This window comes from Rhinoraja longicauda, chromosome 42, assembly GCF_053455715.1.
Source record: "Rhinoraja longicauda isolate Sanriku21f chromosome 42, sRhiLon1.1, whole genome shotgun sequence".
Lineage (NCBI taxonomy): Eukaryota > Metazoa > Chordata > Chondrichthyes > Rajiformes > Arhynchobatidae > Rhinoraja > Rhinoraja longicauda.
Window position 1 is genome coordinate 818,636 of NC_135994.1, and position 16,880 is coordinate 835,515.

Below are 16,880 nucleotides of genomic sequence, written 5' to 3' on the forward strand. Positions count from 1 at the left end.
AGCCCTCTAGTCATAGTCATATAGCACAGAAATAGGCCATTCGACCCAATTTTCCCATCCTGACCAAGATGCTCTATCTAAACAAATCCCACCTGACCGCATTTGGCCCATATCCCTCTCAACCTTTCCTATCCATGTACCTTTCCAAATGTTTTTTTAAATGTAGTATCAGACACAGCTGCTCTGGGGAAGATATTTCTCCTATCTACTCTCTACCTCTCATGAACTTGTACACCTCTATAAAGTCCACTCTCAAATCCCTCTGCACCATGAACAACCCCAGATTATCCCACTCCTCCTCATACCTGAAACACTACATCCCAGCCTACATCCCGATGAATCTCCTCTGCACCCTCTCCAGTCCATTAATATTCTTCCTACAGTGCGATGACCAGAACTGCACACAGTACTCCAGTTCAAAGTTTCAAGGTCAGTTTATTGTCACATGAATCAATTAAGGTACAGTGAAATTTGAGTTGTGGCCAAAGCAATGGCCTCCCTTCCATACCTCCCTTCTCTTAAATTTTATGCTCAAAATGACCCAGCAAAGATTCTATTGAAATGCTAATTTTACTTTTACATAAAACATGAACCAAATTATTATTTTTTTAAATGCACAAATTGTGTCAGCCACTGATTCAGAATATTTGATCCATTGAAGCTTGGGGCAAGAGTTTTATTCCAATACCAATGTTTACAGACAGCAGATAATGCAAAATTCAACTGCAAATTCAGAGTGATAATCTACAGCTGATTCCCACAAAATGAATATTGTGTGGCGAGTCTGGAAGCGGACGTGTGTTGCAGACGAACTCTTGGTCCTCCGAGACTTTCTTGAGGTGAAACTGGGCCTCTGCCTGCACGAACCACAGGTGCGGCTGGTGGGCCCAGAACGGGGGCAGGTGAACGCCGACCGCGTTCGGCTGCCCACTACTCGCTCCTTCTTGCGACATGTTCTCGTGGTCGTTGATCACGTCGGGGTCACCAATGTGGCGAGTCTGGAAGCGGATGTGTTACAGACGGAGTTTATTGCATGGGCAAACTCCGTGACAATCGCAACACTCAAAACTGTAGATAACCAACAAAACGTCTTCATCAGACGGAGTTCAACACTAGACTGCTTGTCCCTCCCGCGCTGGCACGCCCCGTGACATCGCTAGCCAATCCGAGGGTTCGAACTCTTCCAGCCAATCCCTATGTCCCTACAATTGATTATTACACACCAATTAAAAAGCTGGATAATGGACATGTTTCTCTGGAGGAATCATTCGCGTGTGAATTGCCAAGATACTTTGCAATTACATTTTGGAGTGAGGAAACATGGAAAAATTCTGTCTTGAAATCCCTCAGCCAGCAATTTTCTCTCTGCTGTTTAATGACAATTGTACCAACTGTAAAGGTGATGGGCGGGTGCAAGGGCCCATAGCGGGATAGAAAACAAGATTGAGAACTTGAAATAGAGGCATTTAGCAGATTGCTGGTGTACAATGGCCCTTGCTCTGCCATTTAACAAGAGCATGGCAGATCTAACTCATCTCAGCTTTCCTGTCTGTCTTTGATTTCTCCACATCTCCAAAATGTAGCTATTACTGGGATAGCTTGGACTAATGTTCTAGAGACAAGATCAAAACGCAATCTTTGAAATATTAAATTTGGTTAGTTAAATAAATGTAGAATTATAAAGCAGTGGTCCGCAATGGCAACTATTAAACTACCTGACAACCATGGAAGTCACCTGCTAAATTCATGCACTTAAGGAAATGTGTTAATCTTGCCTGTTCTGGTTAGCCTGTGATTTCAGACCCACTAATCAAGTTGATTTCTTTACTCCTCTTGAAACAGCACAGGAGGTCACACAGTTCATGGCCGTTTCAGACATTGCCCACACCCCAGAAATAAATAAAAACAACAAAATAAGACAAATCAGGAAAGGGAATCTCGCTTGGTACAAAGATGATTGGTACAAAACTCTTCTGATTCATCTTAGAATATCCTTTATGGTAGTTATGTATGAATAAAAACAATATTGCATGCTATAAATAATTTGTACGGTACCCTTTAAAATTGGAGAAACACAAATCTCAGGGGTATGATGGGTGGGAGCAAGGGCCGATAAAGGAACTTGTAAACAAGATGGAGAACTTTGAAATAGATGCATTGCTTAATCAGGAGCATGTGCAGTTCAGTAAGCCCAAGGGTGATGGGTGAACAGGACTCTGTGTATTAGGACATAGACGGCAAAGTTTTAAATAACCAAAATGTTTACCGAGAGTGAACTCTGGGTCAGAGTGCAGGGAACAACCCTCTGGTACTTTGCAAGCGACCTTTCCTCCCCAGAAGAGAGGCCAAGCAGAGTGTTAAACAACTTTCAAACAGAAAAGGAGTTCTAGACAGGCTTTACTGCATCCTGATCCGCCGCATAATTAGCAAGAGCAGAAAACCCTATTTCATGAGTCTCCTTTTACACAACAGAGATAGAAACCAAGTAAAGTATCAGCCCATGAGATTCACAGAATAGTTCAGAATTAGCATTGCCCTCAGTCACTGAATGATATCTGTTGCGACACAAGAGACTGCAGATGCTGGAATCCGATATCTGTTATTATTGTTAACAACTTGGGAGGATTGTGATACTAACACGGAGCTGACAAATTGTCACCTTACCAATCCACCACACAAATGCCAATGTGTCGAACATCCTCGAAGATTTTAATAGTTGTAAAATTAAGAGTAGCTAGAAAGGGAATACTTGCTGCTATTCCCCAAAATAACTGTTGATAAAAAGAGAATCTGGAGGTACTTATGTAACTATGGCAAGGTGCTACATGAGAATGAAAATAATTAACATCAGCCTGTCAGGAAGAGCTTTCATTTAAGCCTGATGTTTTACAAACAGTAATGACACACTTTCAAAGTTCTGCAAATGTACAAGTACATCTCCTGTAATGTCAATCAGACCGAGTCAGTTAATGTACTGCACTTTAGAAAGAGTGTAAAATATATGACTCTGCTATGAAAATGCAGCAATGTGCCTTTAAGACTCTTCTAATGCTTGGGTCATTCAGTGCAATTGGTAGTTTGTTATTATCCAAAGATTGTGCAGCATGATGCCTACAGACGAGGACAGGTTAAATGTAATAAAAGAGAGTCAGACTTGTGTTTCTTTAACATCCTTCACAACCTCAGGAGGTTCCAAAGCCAATGAAATACTTAATTATGACTGCCTTTCTTCTAAGTAATGCAAATCCATGCACGTTTTTTAGGAAATGTTTAAAATTTGTAGCCGGTTTTTAAGTATGCAAATGAAATGTTATAACAATAGCTACATCAGCTTACTTATGGCATCTTAAATGGCAGAGCAAGGAGCCGGTAAAAACATCCACTGCTACTCAGCGGTGTTTTCAGTGGCCTCTTACACAAGACAATAATTTTATTATGCCAAAAGCAGCAGTGCCTTTAGTGGTCAGAAACTGAAAGCTTTTTCTGAAGACACCCAATCTACAGTTAGAAACCTGCAGTTTTTAAATTCTGAATGCATTTCATAAATGTTCTAATTCCCTCCAAACCGCTTCATAACTCAAAGATATAAGCAAAAATAAGCAGAAAATGGAGGGGTATCTGCTAACCTGGGACAAATTCCAGATATTTATTTTTTAACCTTTTTTTTTTACTTGCAAAGACATGAACAAGCCTGCAAAATATTCCCTCAACCCAAAAAGAATCCTTATCTAATCTCCATATTCTGGGTCAAAAGTTTAGAAGGCCATGTATGCAATTCAGTATTTAGAGCCTTAACTCATATGATGAACCTTTGGGTTAATTATTGTCCTTTTACAAGCCCTGTGCTGTAGTTACCAACCCACCTGTCTGAAACCAAAGCAATTTCAATGCAAATGGCCAAAGATTCAGCATCTAAGATAGAACAGTAAACTTGATCTTTGACTAGTGTCAAAGTGTACCTGAGTCAGTTGAATGCGATTCATTATCAAAGTCTGCTAGACACAATGTAGGTTTGTAGATCTGAACAGATTGGATTTGTAGAGGTGCTGCAACAAACCCAGAGAATGTTGTTGGAGCTTCAATACCTGTATGAGCAAAGGGATGGTCCCGACTCATGTCTCCAGAGATGCTACCTAACCCACCGAGTTACTCCAGCACTTTGTGCCCTTTTAGGCAATGAATCAATTTGGTAGTGGAAGAGCGAAGGTCTCTTTTAGACCTTTTCACAGCAACCTGAACACCCAGGAACAAAGACACTACACAGTCCATCATGGTACTGACCTCCCCACCATCAAAAAGGAGGTGCTGCCTCAAAAACATCACCAAGGACCCGCATCACTCTCACTCCTGCCATCAGGAAGGTGGTACAGAAATTTGAAAGTTATGAGCACCAGGGTCAGGAACAGCTTCTTCCCAACAACCATCAGACAACTGAACACTACAAGCACCAACTAAACGTTGTACTACGAACTGACTTGAATACACTAGAGACTTTAGGCTTTATTTCTGCACTAATCTTGCTTTTTAAAATTTCTTGAACTTTTGTTTATTATGTTATCTATTGAGTACTGTGTTTACAGACCTGTTATGCAGCCACAAGTAAGAATGTCACTGTTCTGTTTCAGTACATATGGTAATTAAACACTAACAAACTAATTTTCTCAAAACATAGCAAATTGCACAAACTTTCAATCCACAGGAAATCAGAATTAACTTGGATTTTCCTTATTTTTGCTTCATTTAAAAAGTTGGGAGAGTGCAAGTGAAGTGGAAATGTTTATAGCATAATTGCATGGATCATTGTGAATATCCAAAAGTACCTTGATCTACAAGGTCCACGTTGGCCAAGCTGATCTCCCGGTGGCCGAGCACTTCAACTCCCCCTCCCATTCCGTCTGACCTTTCTGTCATGGGCCTCCTCCAGTGCCATAGTGAGGCCCACCGGAAATTGGAGGAACAGCACCTCATATTTCGCCTTCAACATCGACTTCTCCAACTTTCGATAGTTCCTCTGTCCCTCTTCCCCTCCTCCTTCCCAGATCTCCCTCTATCTCCCTGTCTCCACCCATATCCTTCCTTTGTCCCGCCCCCCCTGACATCAGTCTGAAGAAGGGTCTCGATCCCGAAACGTCGCCCATTCCTTCTCTCCTGAGATGCTGCCTGACCTGCTGAGTTACTCCTGCATTTTGTGAATAAATACCTTCGATTTGTACCAGCATCTGCAGTTATTTTCTTATATTACTTGATCTACAAGGCCATTGATCCCTGAATGTGACAAACCAGGTGGGCGTCATATTGGATGTTATCAATCGGGCAATAGAATACATCAACAGGGAAGTTTACAATTTTATACAACATTGGTTAGGCCACAGCTGGAGGACTGTGCGCAGTTTTGGTCACCACACTATAGGAACGATGTGGCTGCATTGGAAGAGTGCAGAGGAGATTCATCAGGATGTTGCCTGAGATAGAGCACTTCAGTTAAGAGGAGAGACTATGAAGGCTGGGTTCATGTTCCTTGGAGTGGAGGAGGCAGAGGTGGGACGGGATGGCAGTGTACAAATTTATGAGGGGTATAAACAAGATAGCTGATAGGAAACCATTCCCAAGAACTGAGGTGTCCAAAACCAGACACTTCCAGTTTAAGATGAGAGGACAGGACCAGAGGAAGGATTTTTTTTCCAGCATCTTCTGTCTCGTGTCTCCCCAGCCTGTCTCTGTGCTGGAAACCCTGGCTTATACAAAAATTGTGCAATGAGACCGATGGGAATAATGAATAAAATATATTTTGACTTGGATTAAGATCGAAGGTCACATAGGAAAATGACGATAAATTTGGTTTCAAAAATTCCTAAAAGATCTGTCAATTTTAATACAATTTTCAGCTAAAAGATAAAGTTGAAAGGAAAAACAAATGAAATTTCTCATGACATCCTCAAGATGGTGCAAAATGCAACATAAAATCTAAAATGTTGTTAATGTTGCATATGCACAAGCAGCTGTTCACTTACTGCAAGATAGCAATGATCCAATTTTGATGCAAATACAGAGGGAGGAAAGTTGGCTAGCACAATGGCATAATGCTCCTTGGTGCCAGAGGATTTGTATTAAGATTAAAGGCATCACCATTTGCAACCTCCAACAGTGCATCACTCTGTTCCACACTACAGAGCCAGCCTGGGTTTTGTGCTCGTGTTTCTGAAATACGATTTGAACCCACAACCTTTTCGCCCTGGTTGATCCTATGACAGAGTGTAGATGGCACATAAGAGTTATGTTAAAAAGGGTGACATTATTTCGGACAGTAACATAGCCTGGAGCCTGTGTGATAAATTCCCTTAGGTGTAGAGAGAGAAATGCATCACTTTATGACTGCAAGATGCTCCAAAGCTGCTAAATTATTTCTGAAGTGTGGTCTCTGTAGCAGTGCGAGAAGCTATGGGTATAAGCAAGTCTCTGAAGTAACATGTGTAAGAAGGAACTGCAGATTTGGTTTAAACCAAAGATAGACACAAAAAGATGGAGTAACTCAGCAGGGCGGCACGGTAGCACAGCGGTAGAGTTGCTGCTTTACAGCGAATGCAGCGCCGGAGACTCAGGTTCGATCCTGACTACGGGTGCTGCACTATAAGGAGTTTGTACGTTCTCCCCGTGACCTGCGTGGGTTTTCTCCGAGATCTTCGGTTTCCTCCCACACTCCAAAGACGTACAGGTATGTAGGTTAATTGGCTGGGTAAATGTAAAAATTGTCCCTAGTGGGTGTAGGATAGTGTTAATGTACAGGGATCACTGGGCGGCACGGACTTGGAGGGCCGAAAAGGCCTGTTTCCGGCTGTATATATATATGATGATGAGGACAGGCAGCATCTCTGGAGAGAAGAAATGGGTGACGTTTCGGGTCGAGACCTTTCTTCAGAGCTTTTTGTGTCTATCTCTGAACTAACATGTTGGCACACAAATCTCACAGCAACAATGCAAAATTGCTAGAGTAAACAGCCACGGTGATAACTTGTGATGCAAGCTGTTCACTGGGATTTCCTACAGGGGTGTTTATAATACCAAGAAAGCCGCTGGGCCGGATGAGTGCAGCGCTTTTCTTTTGAAGAACTTTGCAACTGAGCTGGCTCCAGTGTGGCAATCAATCTTTCAGGCTTCCATAGATACACACACTGCCCCTCTGTTATGGAAAACGTCGCATATAAAACCATTACCCAAAATTCCATGTCCAAAAGAACATAAAGGATTTTAGACCGACAGCCCTTACCTCAGTGATTATGAAATCTCTAGAAAGAATTCTGCTCCAATATCTTGTCAGTACAACAAAAGACAAACTTGACCCGTACCAATTTGCGTATAAGCAGGGTTGTGGTACAGAAGAACCTGTTGCCACTCTGATTCATATCATCTATAAACATTTGGACAAACCTAGCACCTATGCAAGAGCCCTCTTTCTAGATTTTTCGTCAGCTTTCAACACAATACAAGCAGACTTTTTGGTGTCAAAAATGGTCCAGCAGGAATTGAATCCATACTTGATTCACTGGTATGCCTCTTTCCTGACTAACAGAGTCCAGCTTATAAAGGTGAACAAAACACTTTCATCTGCCATCACGACCAATGTTGGGGCTCCACAGGGTTGCGTGAGTTCAGCTATGCTTTTTATTTTTTACACTGATGACTGTCGTACAGATAAACCAAATCAAAACATTCTAAAGTATTCTGATGATACAGTTTTAATATCTCTGTTGAGTAAATCAGACAACCCTGAGCGACACCAAGATAGCGTAAACGAAGTGGTCGAGTGGAGTGATAATAATGCTCTTGAGATTAATACAAAGAAAACAGAGGAAATTGTATTTGGTTCACCATCTGACTCTCATATAGTTCCTATTGTTATTCATAATGAAAAAATCAAGTAGGTGTGTTCATTTAAATACTTGGGTGTGAGGATAGACCATCTGCTATCCTGGAAAGACCACATTGAATCTGTCTGCAAAAGGACAAAACAAAGAATTTATTTTCTCCGCCGCCTTAGGTCCTTTGGGGCGAGTAGACAGATTCTTCTTTTGTTCCTTACTTCTGTGATTATGAGTGTTCTTCAGTATTGTAATACTACATGGTACAAGTGTTTGTCCCCCACTTTAAAGTCAAAACTGCTCCACCAAATGAAAATCTGCTCAAAGATCATCGGTCAACCCCTTGAGAAACTCTATGAATCAGCCGACCACAATAACATGCTAAGGTTGGCCAACAACATTGTCTCTGACCCCGACCATGTCCTGAAAAGTGAATACGAATTGTTACCATCAAATGGGAGGTACAGGGTACCAGATTTAATAAGGTTAGACTGAAGCACTCTTTTGTGCACCAGTCAATCATATCATATCATATCATATACATACAGCCGGAAACAGGCCTTTTCGGCCCTCCAAGTCCGTGCCGCCCAGTGATCCCCGTACATTAACACTATCCTACACCCACTAGGGACAATTTTTACATTTACCCAGCCAATTAACCTACATACCTGTACGTCTTTGGAGTGTGGGAGGAAACCGAAGATCTCGGAGTAAACCCACGCAGGTCACGGGGAGAACGTACAAACTCCTTACAGTGCAGCACCCGTAGTCAGGATCGAACCCGAGTCTCCGGCGCTGCATTCGCTGTAAAGCAGCAACTCTACCGCTGCGCTACCGTGCCGCCCTAAATCTTGAAACTAAACATAGAACTTAATCCCAGATCAAATGTACGTTGAAGGGTCTTGAATGTGTCGTCATTTGTGATAGTAATATTATGGTGAATATATGTATCCTCGTTTCTTGTCTTACATTCTTTGTCGATGTTGCAAGTGGAGCTGCTGAGATGCAAGAAAAATGTTAGACTTGATCTGACAATAAAGTATTATCGTATAATGATGTTTTCCTCACTTTTTACTGAAGGTAATCTTTGGATAAAATAGAACATCTCAAAAATGGCACAAGCAGACAGATTTTCAATGCTTCTGTTGGCACAGCAAAATACCTACCCACCATGCAGTGATAGTTATCAACACTTGCTCAGATTTATTTTGTCTCGCTTTATGCTTTTTGTAAAAAAGAGGTGGCGCATTCTTCAACGCAGTGGCCCAGTGGCTGAGGCGAAAAGAAGACACCCAGTATGTTCCAACTGAGCAACGTGCCTTTCAACTGTCTTTGTAAAATCAGGGCAAGAAGTGCTCTCCTCAGGACTTTTTCTCTTCATTTGTCAGCTTCAGGTTTTTTCCTTCAATTCGTCGGAATACTGCAGTAAAACTATGTCCGCCATTCCGCAATACTTTTTTACCTTCTTCTGTGCACACACCCAGACGCTCAATAATGATGTCATCCTTCTGGTTTAAATAAAAGAAAAAGATAGGCTTCAAAAAAAATATCCCCCATTGCTGCCAAAGTCAATCTCCACCTACTGTTAAAGGGGAAAAGGACAATGTGCTCCCACACCAATGTGGAAATGGGATAGTGCAATACAGTCATGCAGGGATAACTCAAAACATATCCTTGCCTCCAAACACAGCAAAAGATCACAAAGTGACAGTATATTCCTATAAATATGATATAACAGGAAGAAATAACCCAAGACGGGTGCATTGCCCATGTGGCTAAACATGCTGACAAAACTGAAGCCAACTTTTTTAATTGGACATTTGCAAATCATACTTATGCAAGATTCCTAATATTGCACAGGCACAGGGAACCTGGACATCATTGGTTTTAGAATGTAAATCCAAGCTGACACAAGATCCAAGCTGATTTTCTATCCACTCAAAGTGTGGAATCTTTAGCGTAGGTTTCTGTGGACAAGAGCAAAATACCAGCTGATAGAAACAGCGCAGCAGCCAAACGCTGGGATGGGGTGGGGGGGGGGAATCAATTCATTTTCCAGATTCCTGCTGAAAGTGTACTTGATTGATTGGACCAGAACAGGATGGGGCTAGCGAGGCTAAATAAGCTGTAGAACTTCTGTTTAGCTTTAACCAAAGTACTATTGACACTAAAGGAAATATCACTTTACAAAGTTAGCATAAAAAGTGGAAAATGTTGGTAAAAACTACTGAAGCACAAAGCATTCCAATTATATATTATGCTTTAGAAATACACCCAAGACAAAAAATGCAATTATGTTGTGACTTTGACATAAATACATGTGTGATTCTCACCAGATCCTCCAGTTGTACACCTTCAAACAATGGGTGCTCAGTGAAGTGTTTGACCATCCACTCGTGTACTTCCTGCACATCGGTAATGGTATAGACCAGACCCTAAAGCGGAGAAAGTGCAGACACATTTTTTTTTTACATCACAGGGGAACAATAGTAAATATGACCATTACAGCACTGTTATGTCATTAAACTACACCATTTTTTAATAGCATTGACTCATTTAAAAAACTTAACTGAGGGGTTTTAACTATCCCCACAACCCAATCAGGCGACAATAAGTTGCAATTAACCAGATTGATCCCTGGGATGGCAGGACTTTCATATGAAGAAAGACTGGATAGACTAGGCTTATACTCGCTGGAATTTAGAAGACTGAGGGGGGATCTTATAGAAACATATAAAATTCTTAAGGGGTTGGAGAGGCTAGATGCGGGAAGATTGTTCCCGATGTTGGGGAAGTCCAGAACCAGGGGTCACAGCTTAAGGATAAGGGGGAAGTCTTTTAGGACCGAGATGAGAAAACATTTCTTCACACAGAGAGTGGGAGTCTGTGGAATTCTCTGCCACAGAAGTTGAGGCCAGTTCATTAGCTATATTTAAGAGGGAGTTAGATGTGGCCCTTGTGGCTAAAGGGATCAGGGGGTATGGAGAGAAGGCAGGTACAGGTTACTGAGCTGGATGATCAGCCATGATCATATTGAATGGCGGTGCAGGCTCAAAGGGCCGAATGGCCTACTCCTGCACCTATTTTCTATGTTTCTATGTTCCTAAAAGCTCAAAATAAAATCATCCCAAGATGCACAGCAGGATTATCAAAGAAAAAAGAGAAAGGTTCAAGGAAGCTAATAGGAAGCTAATTCCAGAGCAACTGTGCCGAGACAGCTGAAGATGCCCCCACTCTGGCAGAGCCATTTAACGCAGGGAATGGAGAGTTAACAGATAGCAGCAAAACAGGGCCCAGCAACTGGATCTGGACTTGCTATAGAACTTAAATAAATGCCTGATTTGTCCCAAAAAACTAAATTCTACATTTGGTCCCCTTGTTTAAGAAAGAATATACTGGCATACAGAATAATAGCAACAGAACATTACAATCCATCTCTTGCTCTTCCTTGGACTTGGTTTTTTTCTAATTATGTTTTTGCACTAATGTTTTTTTTTATTTTATACAGTCTTCTTTCTTTTAGAAATTCTGCATGTATGGGGAACTTCATTTGCACCTTTCTCTCAATTAAACCCTGATAGTATACACCTTCCAATTACACACAGAACAAAAGGGCTCTTACCCCACCACGCAGAATGTAAGCGTACTCAGCCAGCAATGTTGAGCTGATAATTCTCCATTTGTGCTTCGTCTTTTTAAAATGTGGATCCGGAAAAAGGAAGAACATCTTGCTCAGCTGTAAATAGAAAAAGTCTAAACCAAAAAGAATGTACTTCACAGAAAAGGAAAATGGATAAATATTAAATGTAGGAAACAACAGTATTCCATTCAGCCCTACTGATTTTGTATCTCGTTCACTTTTCTGCTCCACTCCTATACCACTTTACTCACTTATGTTTCCAAACAAAATCTATTCTCAGCCTTAAATATATCCAGTGGCTAAACATTCACTTGGGTGGGAATTCAAAATGTAATGTTTTAGGGCAATAGCTCAAGAATTTAGATTTTGTTGGGCAAGAGCATCACTACCAAAGGTAACATGTAATGCCTGTTCCTAATTGGCTCTGACCTGAGTTACTCCAGCATTTTGTGAATAAATACCTTCGATTTGTACCAGCATCTGCAGTTATTTTCTTACACTATTTAACCTACTTGGCCATTTCAGCGGGTAGCTGAGAGTCACATAGAAGCCAGGTCACTTATTTCCTTTCCTAAAAGATATCGCTGAACCAGATGGGTTTTTACAACAATACAGCACACCAGTGCCACCACATGGGCCTGGATAGACAATCAAAACTAGCTACAGCAACGAGAGGGTGCAGAGAGTGCCCCCTTAAACATTAAATTGAGACCTGTTCTGCCACCATGGGTCAATGCAAAATATACCATAACCTCTCATTTTAATTGCAGTTTTCATAAAATAGAAATCCCCAGCTGCTCTGGAAGAATTGAACTTGCGCCTAGATCAATAGTTGAGCTTTCTGGGTGACCAGAATCATATAGCAAGAAATCAAGCCCTTTGGCCCAACTCTTCCATGCAGACCACGTTGCACCATCTACACTCGTCCCATTTCACCATGTTTGGCCCATCTCCCGCTAAATCTTTCCTACCTGTCCAAATGTCTTTTAAATGCTGTTATGGAACATGCCTCAACTATCCTCAATCTTTAGGAAACGGGGGTTCCCCTCTTCCATTATAGATGAGGCTCTCACTAGGGTCTCCTCGATATCCCGCAGCTCCGCTCTTGCTCCCCCTCCCCCCATTCGTAACAAGGACAGATTCCCCCTTGTCCTCACCTTCCACCCCATCAGCCGTCGTATACTGCAAATAATCCTCCAACATTTTCGCCACCTCCAAAGGGATCCCACTACTGGCCACATCTTCCCATCTCCACCCCTTTCTGCTTATCGCAGAGACCGTTCCCTCCGCGACTTCCTGGTCAACTTATCCATTCCCACCTAAACCACTCCCTCTACAGGTATTTTCCCCTGCAACTGCAGGAGATGCAACGCCTGTCCCTTTACCTCCCCCTCGACTCCATCCAAGGACCCTGACAGTCTTTTCAGGTGAGGCAGAGGTTCACTTGCACCTCCTCCAACCTCATCTACTGTATCCGCTGTTTCAGGTGTCAACTCCAGTACAACAGCGAGACCAAGCGCAAGCTCGGCGATCGTTTCGCCGAACACCTTCACTCAGTCCGCCTTAATCTACCTGATCTCCTGGTTGCGCAGCACCACTTTAACTCCCCCTCCCATTCTCAATCTGACCTTTCTGTCCTGGGCCTCCTCCATTGTCAGAGTGAGGCCCAGCGCAAATTGGAGGAACAGCATCTCAAATTTCGTTTGGGTAGCTTACACCCCAGCAGTATGAACATTATGACTTCTCTAACTTCAAATAGCCCTTGCTTTCCCTCTCTCCATCCCCTCCCCTTCCCAGTTTTCCCACCAGTCTTACTGTCTCAGACTACATTTTATCTCTATCCCGCCCACTCCCCTGACATCAGTCTGAAGAAGGGTCTCGACCCGAAACGTCACCCATTCCTTCTCTCCAGAGATGCTGTCTGTCCCACTGAGTTAATCCAGCATTTTGTGTCTACCTGCCTCAACTACTCCTCTGGCAGCTCATTCCATATACCCACCACCCTCTGTGTGGAAAAAGTTGCTCCTCAGGTTCCTATTAAGTCTTTCCCCTCACACCTTAAACCTGTGCCAGTTAAGTTTATGTAAGTAGACAAGTCTAGTTGCATAGCCAGAATCAGTCACGGAATGAGCCAAGCGCTGTACCTGTCCTTTCTTGAAGAAGTTTGGTAAGTACTTCATTGCATTGCTTCTGATGCAAGCGATGTTCTGATATTTTCCAGGGTTTGAAGCTCTGAGAGATTTGATACGATCTATGACATAGTCAGATACCTTCACTCTGATTTCTAGCCCCAGAATTAAGGAATTGGAGAAGAGAGGAGATAACTCAACTGTAAAAAAACAAAAACATGTCTCATTAGTGTCGAGCCTGGTTTTGGTGCTGAATTTCCTGGAATTAAGAACTTTTGTAAAGCACCAATTTAAGCAAAGCACCAAATAATACTACCCACAGTGTTTCCCACCCTCCACCTGATACAAATGAAGCACACAGGATCTCTGCAGGATTGAGGATAATCGGCTTAATGTGGCACCAAAAAAGCATCTCGAGGGTATCACAGGTGACTAAAACAAGCGACATTAAAACAAAACTGAGTGGCAACTGTGTGGGATCACAGCCCACACCACAGGCCAAACTAGGCCAATGTGACTGACCGAGTTATAAAACCTGGCTGGTGTGAATGAGTTGGGCTGAAAGGCCAGTTTCCATACTGTAAACTATATGCTCCCAGATTTAACCCAAATGTAACAATTTTCGTTCATGAATGTGGCGCAGCGGTAGAATTGCTGCCTTACTGCGCCAGAGACCCAGGTTCGATTTTGACTACAGGTGCTGCCTGTACGGAATTTGTATGTTCTCCATGTGACTGCGTGGATTTTCTCCAGGTGATCCGGTTTCCTCCCACATTCCAAAGACATGCAGGTTAATTGGTTTCTGTAAATTGTCCCTACTGTAAAGGATAGAACTAGTGTTGGGTGATCGCTGGCTGGCGCGGATTCAGTGGGCCAAAGGGCCTGTTTCCACGCTGTATCTCTAAAACTAAACTAAAACTAAATGTTCAGCACAAAAATAGGCTTGTCAGTCCAACCAGTTCATGCCATTATTTATGGCCCACCCAGGCCCTCGCCTAACCTTCCTATACACAGTTCTTGCCTTCTTTGCCCTGTTAATGTAAACTGAATGGTGTCGTTCCAAGCACTCATCTCTGATGGGTAATTGTATTCCAGTACTTTCACTGAATAGTTACCCTTTACTCCCACTCCATGCTTTCTATCTTTAAGTTAGCCAGTAATCCATTCTGCTACTTGCCCCCCGACTCTGCCTTCTCTGACCTTATTCATTAGTCGATTATCAAAGGCCGTATCGAAATCCCGATAAAGTATATCCAGACTGACAAAGACCACGAACATTGCTCCAGTAACACACTCTTACCCAGTAGGCCTCCATAGCCACATCCTATGTCTGCAAATTCCACCTGAAACTTTAAATTCTTTTTGTCAGCCATATCTTTCTCATCGTCGACATCGTGATGATCTTTCTCAGAAAGTGGCTTGAAGTATTCAGGATAGTACTGAGACCAATTCATTTCTTCAGGCTTAACGGGGCTGGAGACACACGCAAGAAAACAAAAACAAATCACATCCTCAATGAACTACCATCTCCATCCTATGAAGGACCAAATATTTTATTCCCCCATCCTTTACACACATTCATCCCCCTACCCTTCCTCGCCCTCTTGCACATCCCTCCCCTTCACAACCAACCAACCCACCCTTCCCTTTCCCTTCCCCCTTCCCTTTCCCTTCCCCCTTCCCTTTCCCTTTCTTGCCATAGAGGGAGTACAGAGAAGGTTCACCAGATTGATTCCTGGGATGGCAGGACTTTCATATGAAGAAAGACTGGATAGACTCGGCTTGTACTCGCTGGAATTTAGAAGATTGAGGGGGGATCTTATAGAAACTCACAAAATTCTTAAGGGGTTGGACAGGCTAGATACAAGAAGATTATTCCCGATGTTGGGGAAGTCCAGAACAAGGGGTCACAGTTTAAGGATAAGGGGGAAGTCTTTTAGGACCGAGATGAGAACGTTTTTTTCACACAGAGAGTGGTGAATCTGTGGAATTCTCTGCCACAGAGGGTAGTTGAGGCCAGTTCATTGGCTATATTTAAGAGGGAGTTAGATGTGGCCCTTGTGGCTAAAGGGATCAGGGGGTATGGAGAGAAGGCAGGTACGGGATACTGAGTTGGATGATCAGCCATGATCATATTGAATGGCGGTGCAGGCTCGAAGGGCCGAATGGCCTACTCCTGCACCTATTTTCTATGTTTCTATGCTTCCCTTTCCCTTCCCTTATCCATAAGTCCTCAATTACACCTCCTCCTCCACAACTATTACTCACTAATCGAAGGAGTGATCGGCCATCGGGTTGGAGTGAGCGCGCTGTCGATAATAACGTTTCTGAGGAGCCGGCACCGCCATTCTCGCCGACTCCATGAGCGGAGACGAGCAGCAACCAGCAGCAAAGCTCTCGCGGCAGGGAAGCCGCGCAGCGCCGCGCGCCCAAAATACGTCATCAGCGCGCTCCCCGCCGAGGCCACGTGAGCGGCTCCAGCAGCCCGTTGCCGTGGAGATGCGCCGTCGCTGTCCCGCACAAGCAGAGGAATCAAAGTGGAGCTTCTTGCAAAGGGGGGAAAAAGTGACATATTTTGTGTCATAGATTAAAAAATATTGTAGGCGCTGGAAACGCTCAGTCGGTCAGGCAGCGTCTGTGGAGAGAGAAAAACAGGGTTAACGGTCCTTTAATGTCATGTTAATCCCCCATTCTGCTCCAATAACCATCTGGACTTCCTCCACTGTCCCAGAGAAGTTTAACTTAAGCTCAAAGAACAGCGCCTCTTCTGCTAGCCTCAATCAACACTGAGCTCAGTGATTTCAGGTAACCAGCAATTTAATTGTAGCATCCCAGCTTTCACAATATTCTTTTCAGATAATGATTCTTCTTCGCCCATCTGTATCGCCCAATAGTCTTATCGAAAAGTATAAGATTATTAAGGGGTTGGACACGTTAGAGGCAGGAAACATGTTCCCAATGTTGGGGGAGTCCAGAACAAGGGGCCACAGTTTAAGAATAAGGGGTAGGCCATTTAGAACTGAGATGAGGAAAAACTTTTTCAGTCAGAGAGTTGTGAATCTGTAGAATTCTCTGCCTCAGAAGGCAGTGGAGGCCAATTCTCTGAATGCATTCAAGAGAGAGCTAGATAGAGCTCTTAAGGATAGCGGAGTCAGGGGGTATGGGGAGAAGGCAGGAACGGGGTACTGATAGACAATAGACAATAGACAATAGACAATAGGTGCAGGAGTAGGCCATTCAGCCCTTCGAGCCAGC

The 16,880-nt window shown here is 43.1% G+C and overlaps 1 protein-coding gene across 3 annotated transcripts; it reads right to left on the reverse strand.

Annotated features, from left to right (window-relative positions):
- Nucleotides 1-471: 471 nt before the first annotated feature.
- mettl1 (methyltransferase 1, tRNA methylguanosine) lies at nucleotides 472-16,043 on the reverse strand. 3 transcript variants are annotated; one of them, XR_013549597.1, is made up of 7 exons: nucleotides 15,894-16,043; nucleotides 14,926-15,098; nucleotides 13,641-13,825; nucleotides 11,479-11,592; nucleotides 10,190-10,291; nucleotides 9,023-9,364; nucleotides 933-998 (listed from the first exon to the last, which is right to left on the reverse strand). XR_013549597.1 is itself a non-coding variant. In XM_078431276.1 (6 exons), the coding sequence occupies exons 1-6, from the start codon at nucleotides 15,986-15,988 to the stop codon at nucleotides 732-734; spliced, it is 936 nt and encodes a 311-aa protein (XP_078287402.1). In that variant the 5' UTR covers nucleotides 15,989-16,043; the 3' UTR covers nucleotides 472-731. The 3 variants fall into 3 exon arrangements, 2 of the variants coding, with proteins under 2 accessions (XP_078287402.1, XP_078287403.1); XM_078431276.1 differs by lacking the exon at nucleotides 9,023-9,364 and having other exon boundaries at nucleotides 472-998; XM_078431277.1 differs by lacking the exon at nucleotides 933-998 and having other exon boundaries at nucleotides 7,597-9,364.
- Nucleotides 16,044-16,880: the final 837 nt, after the last annotated feature.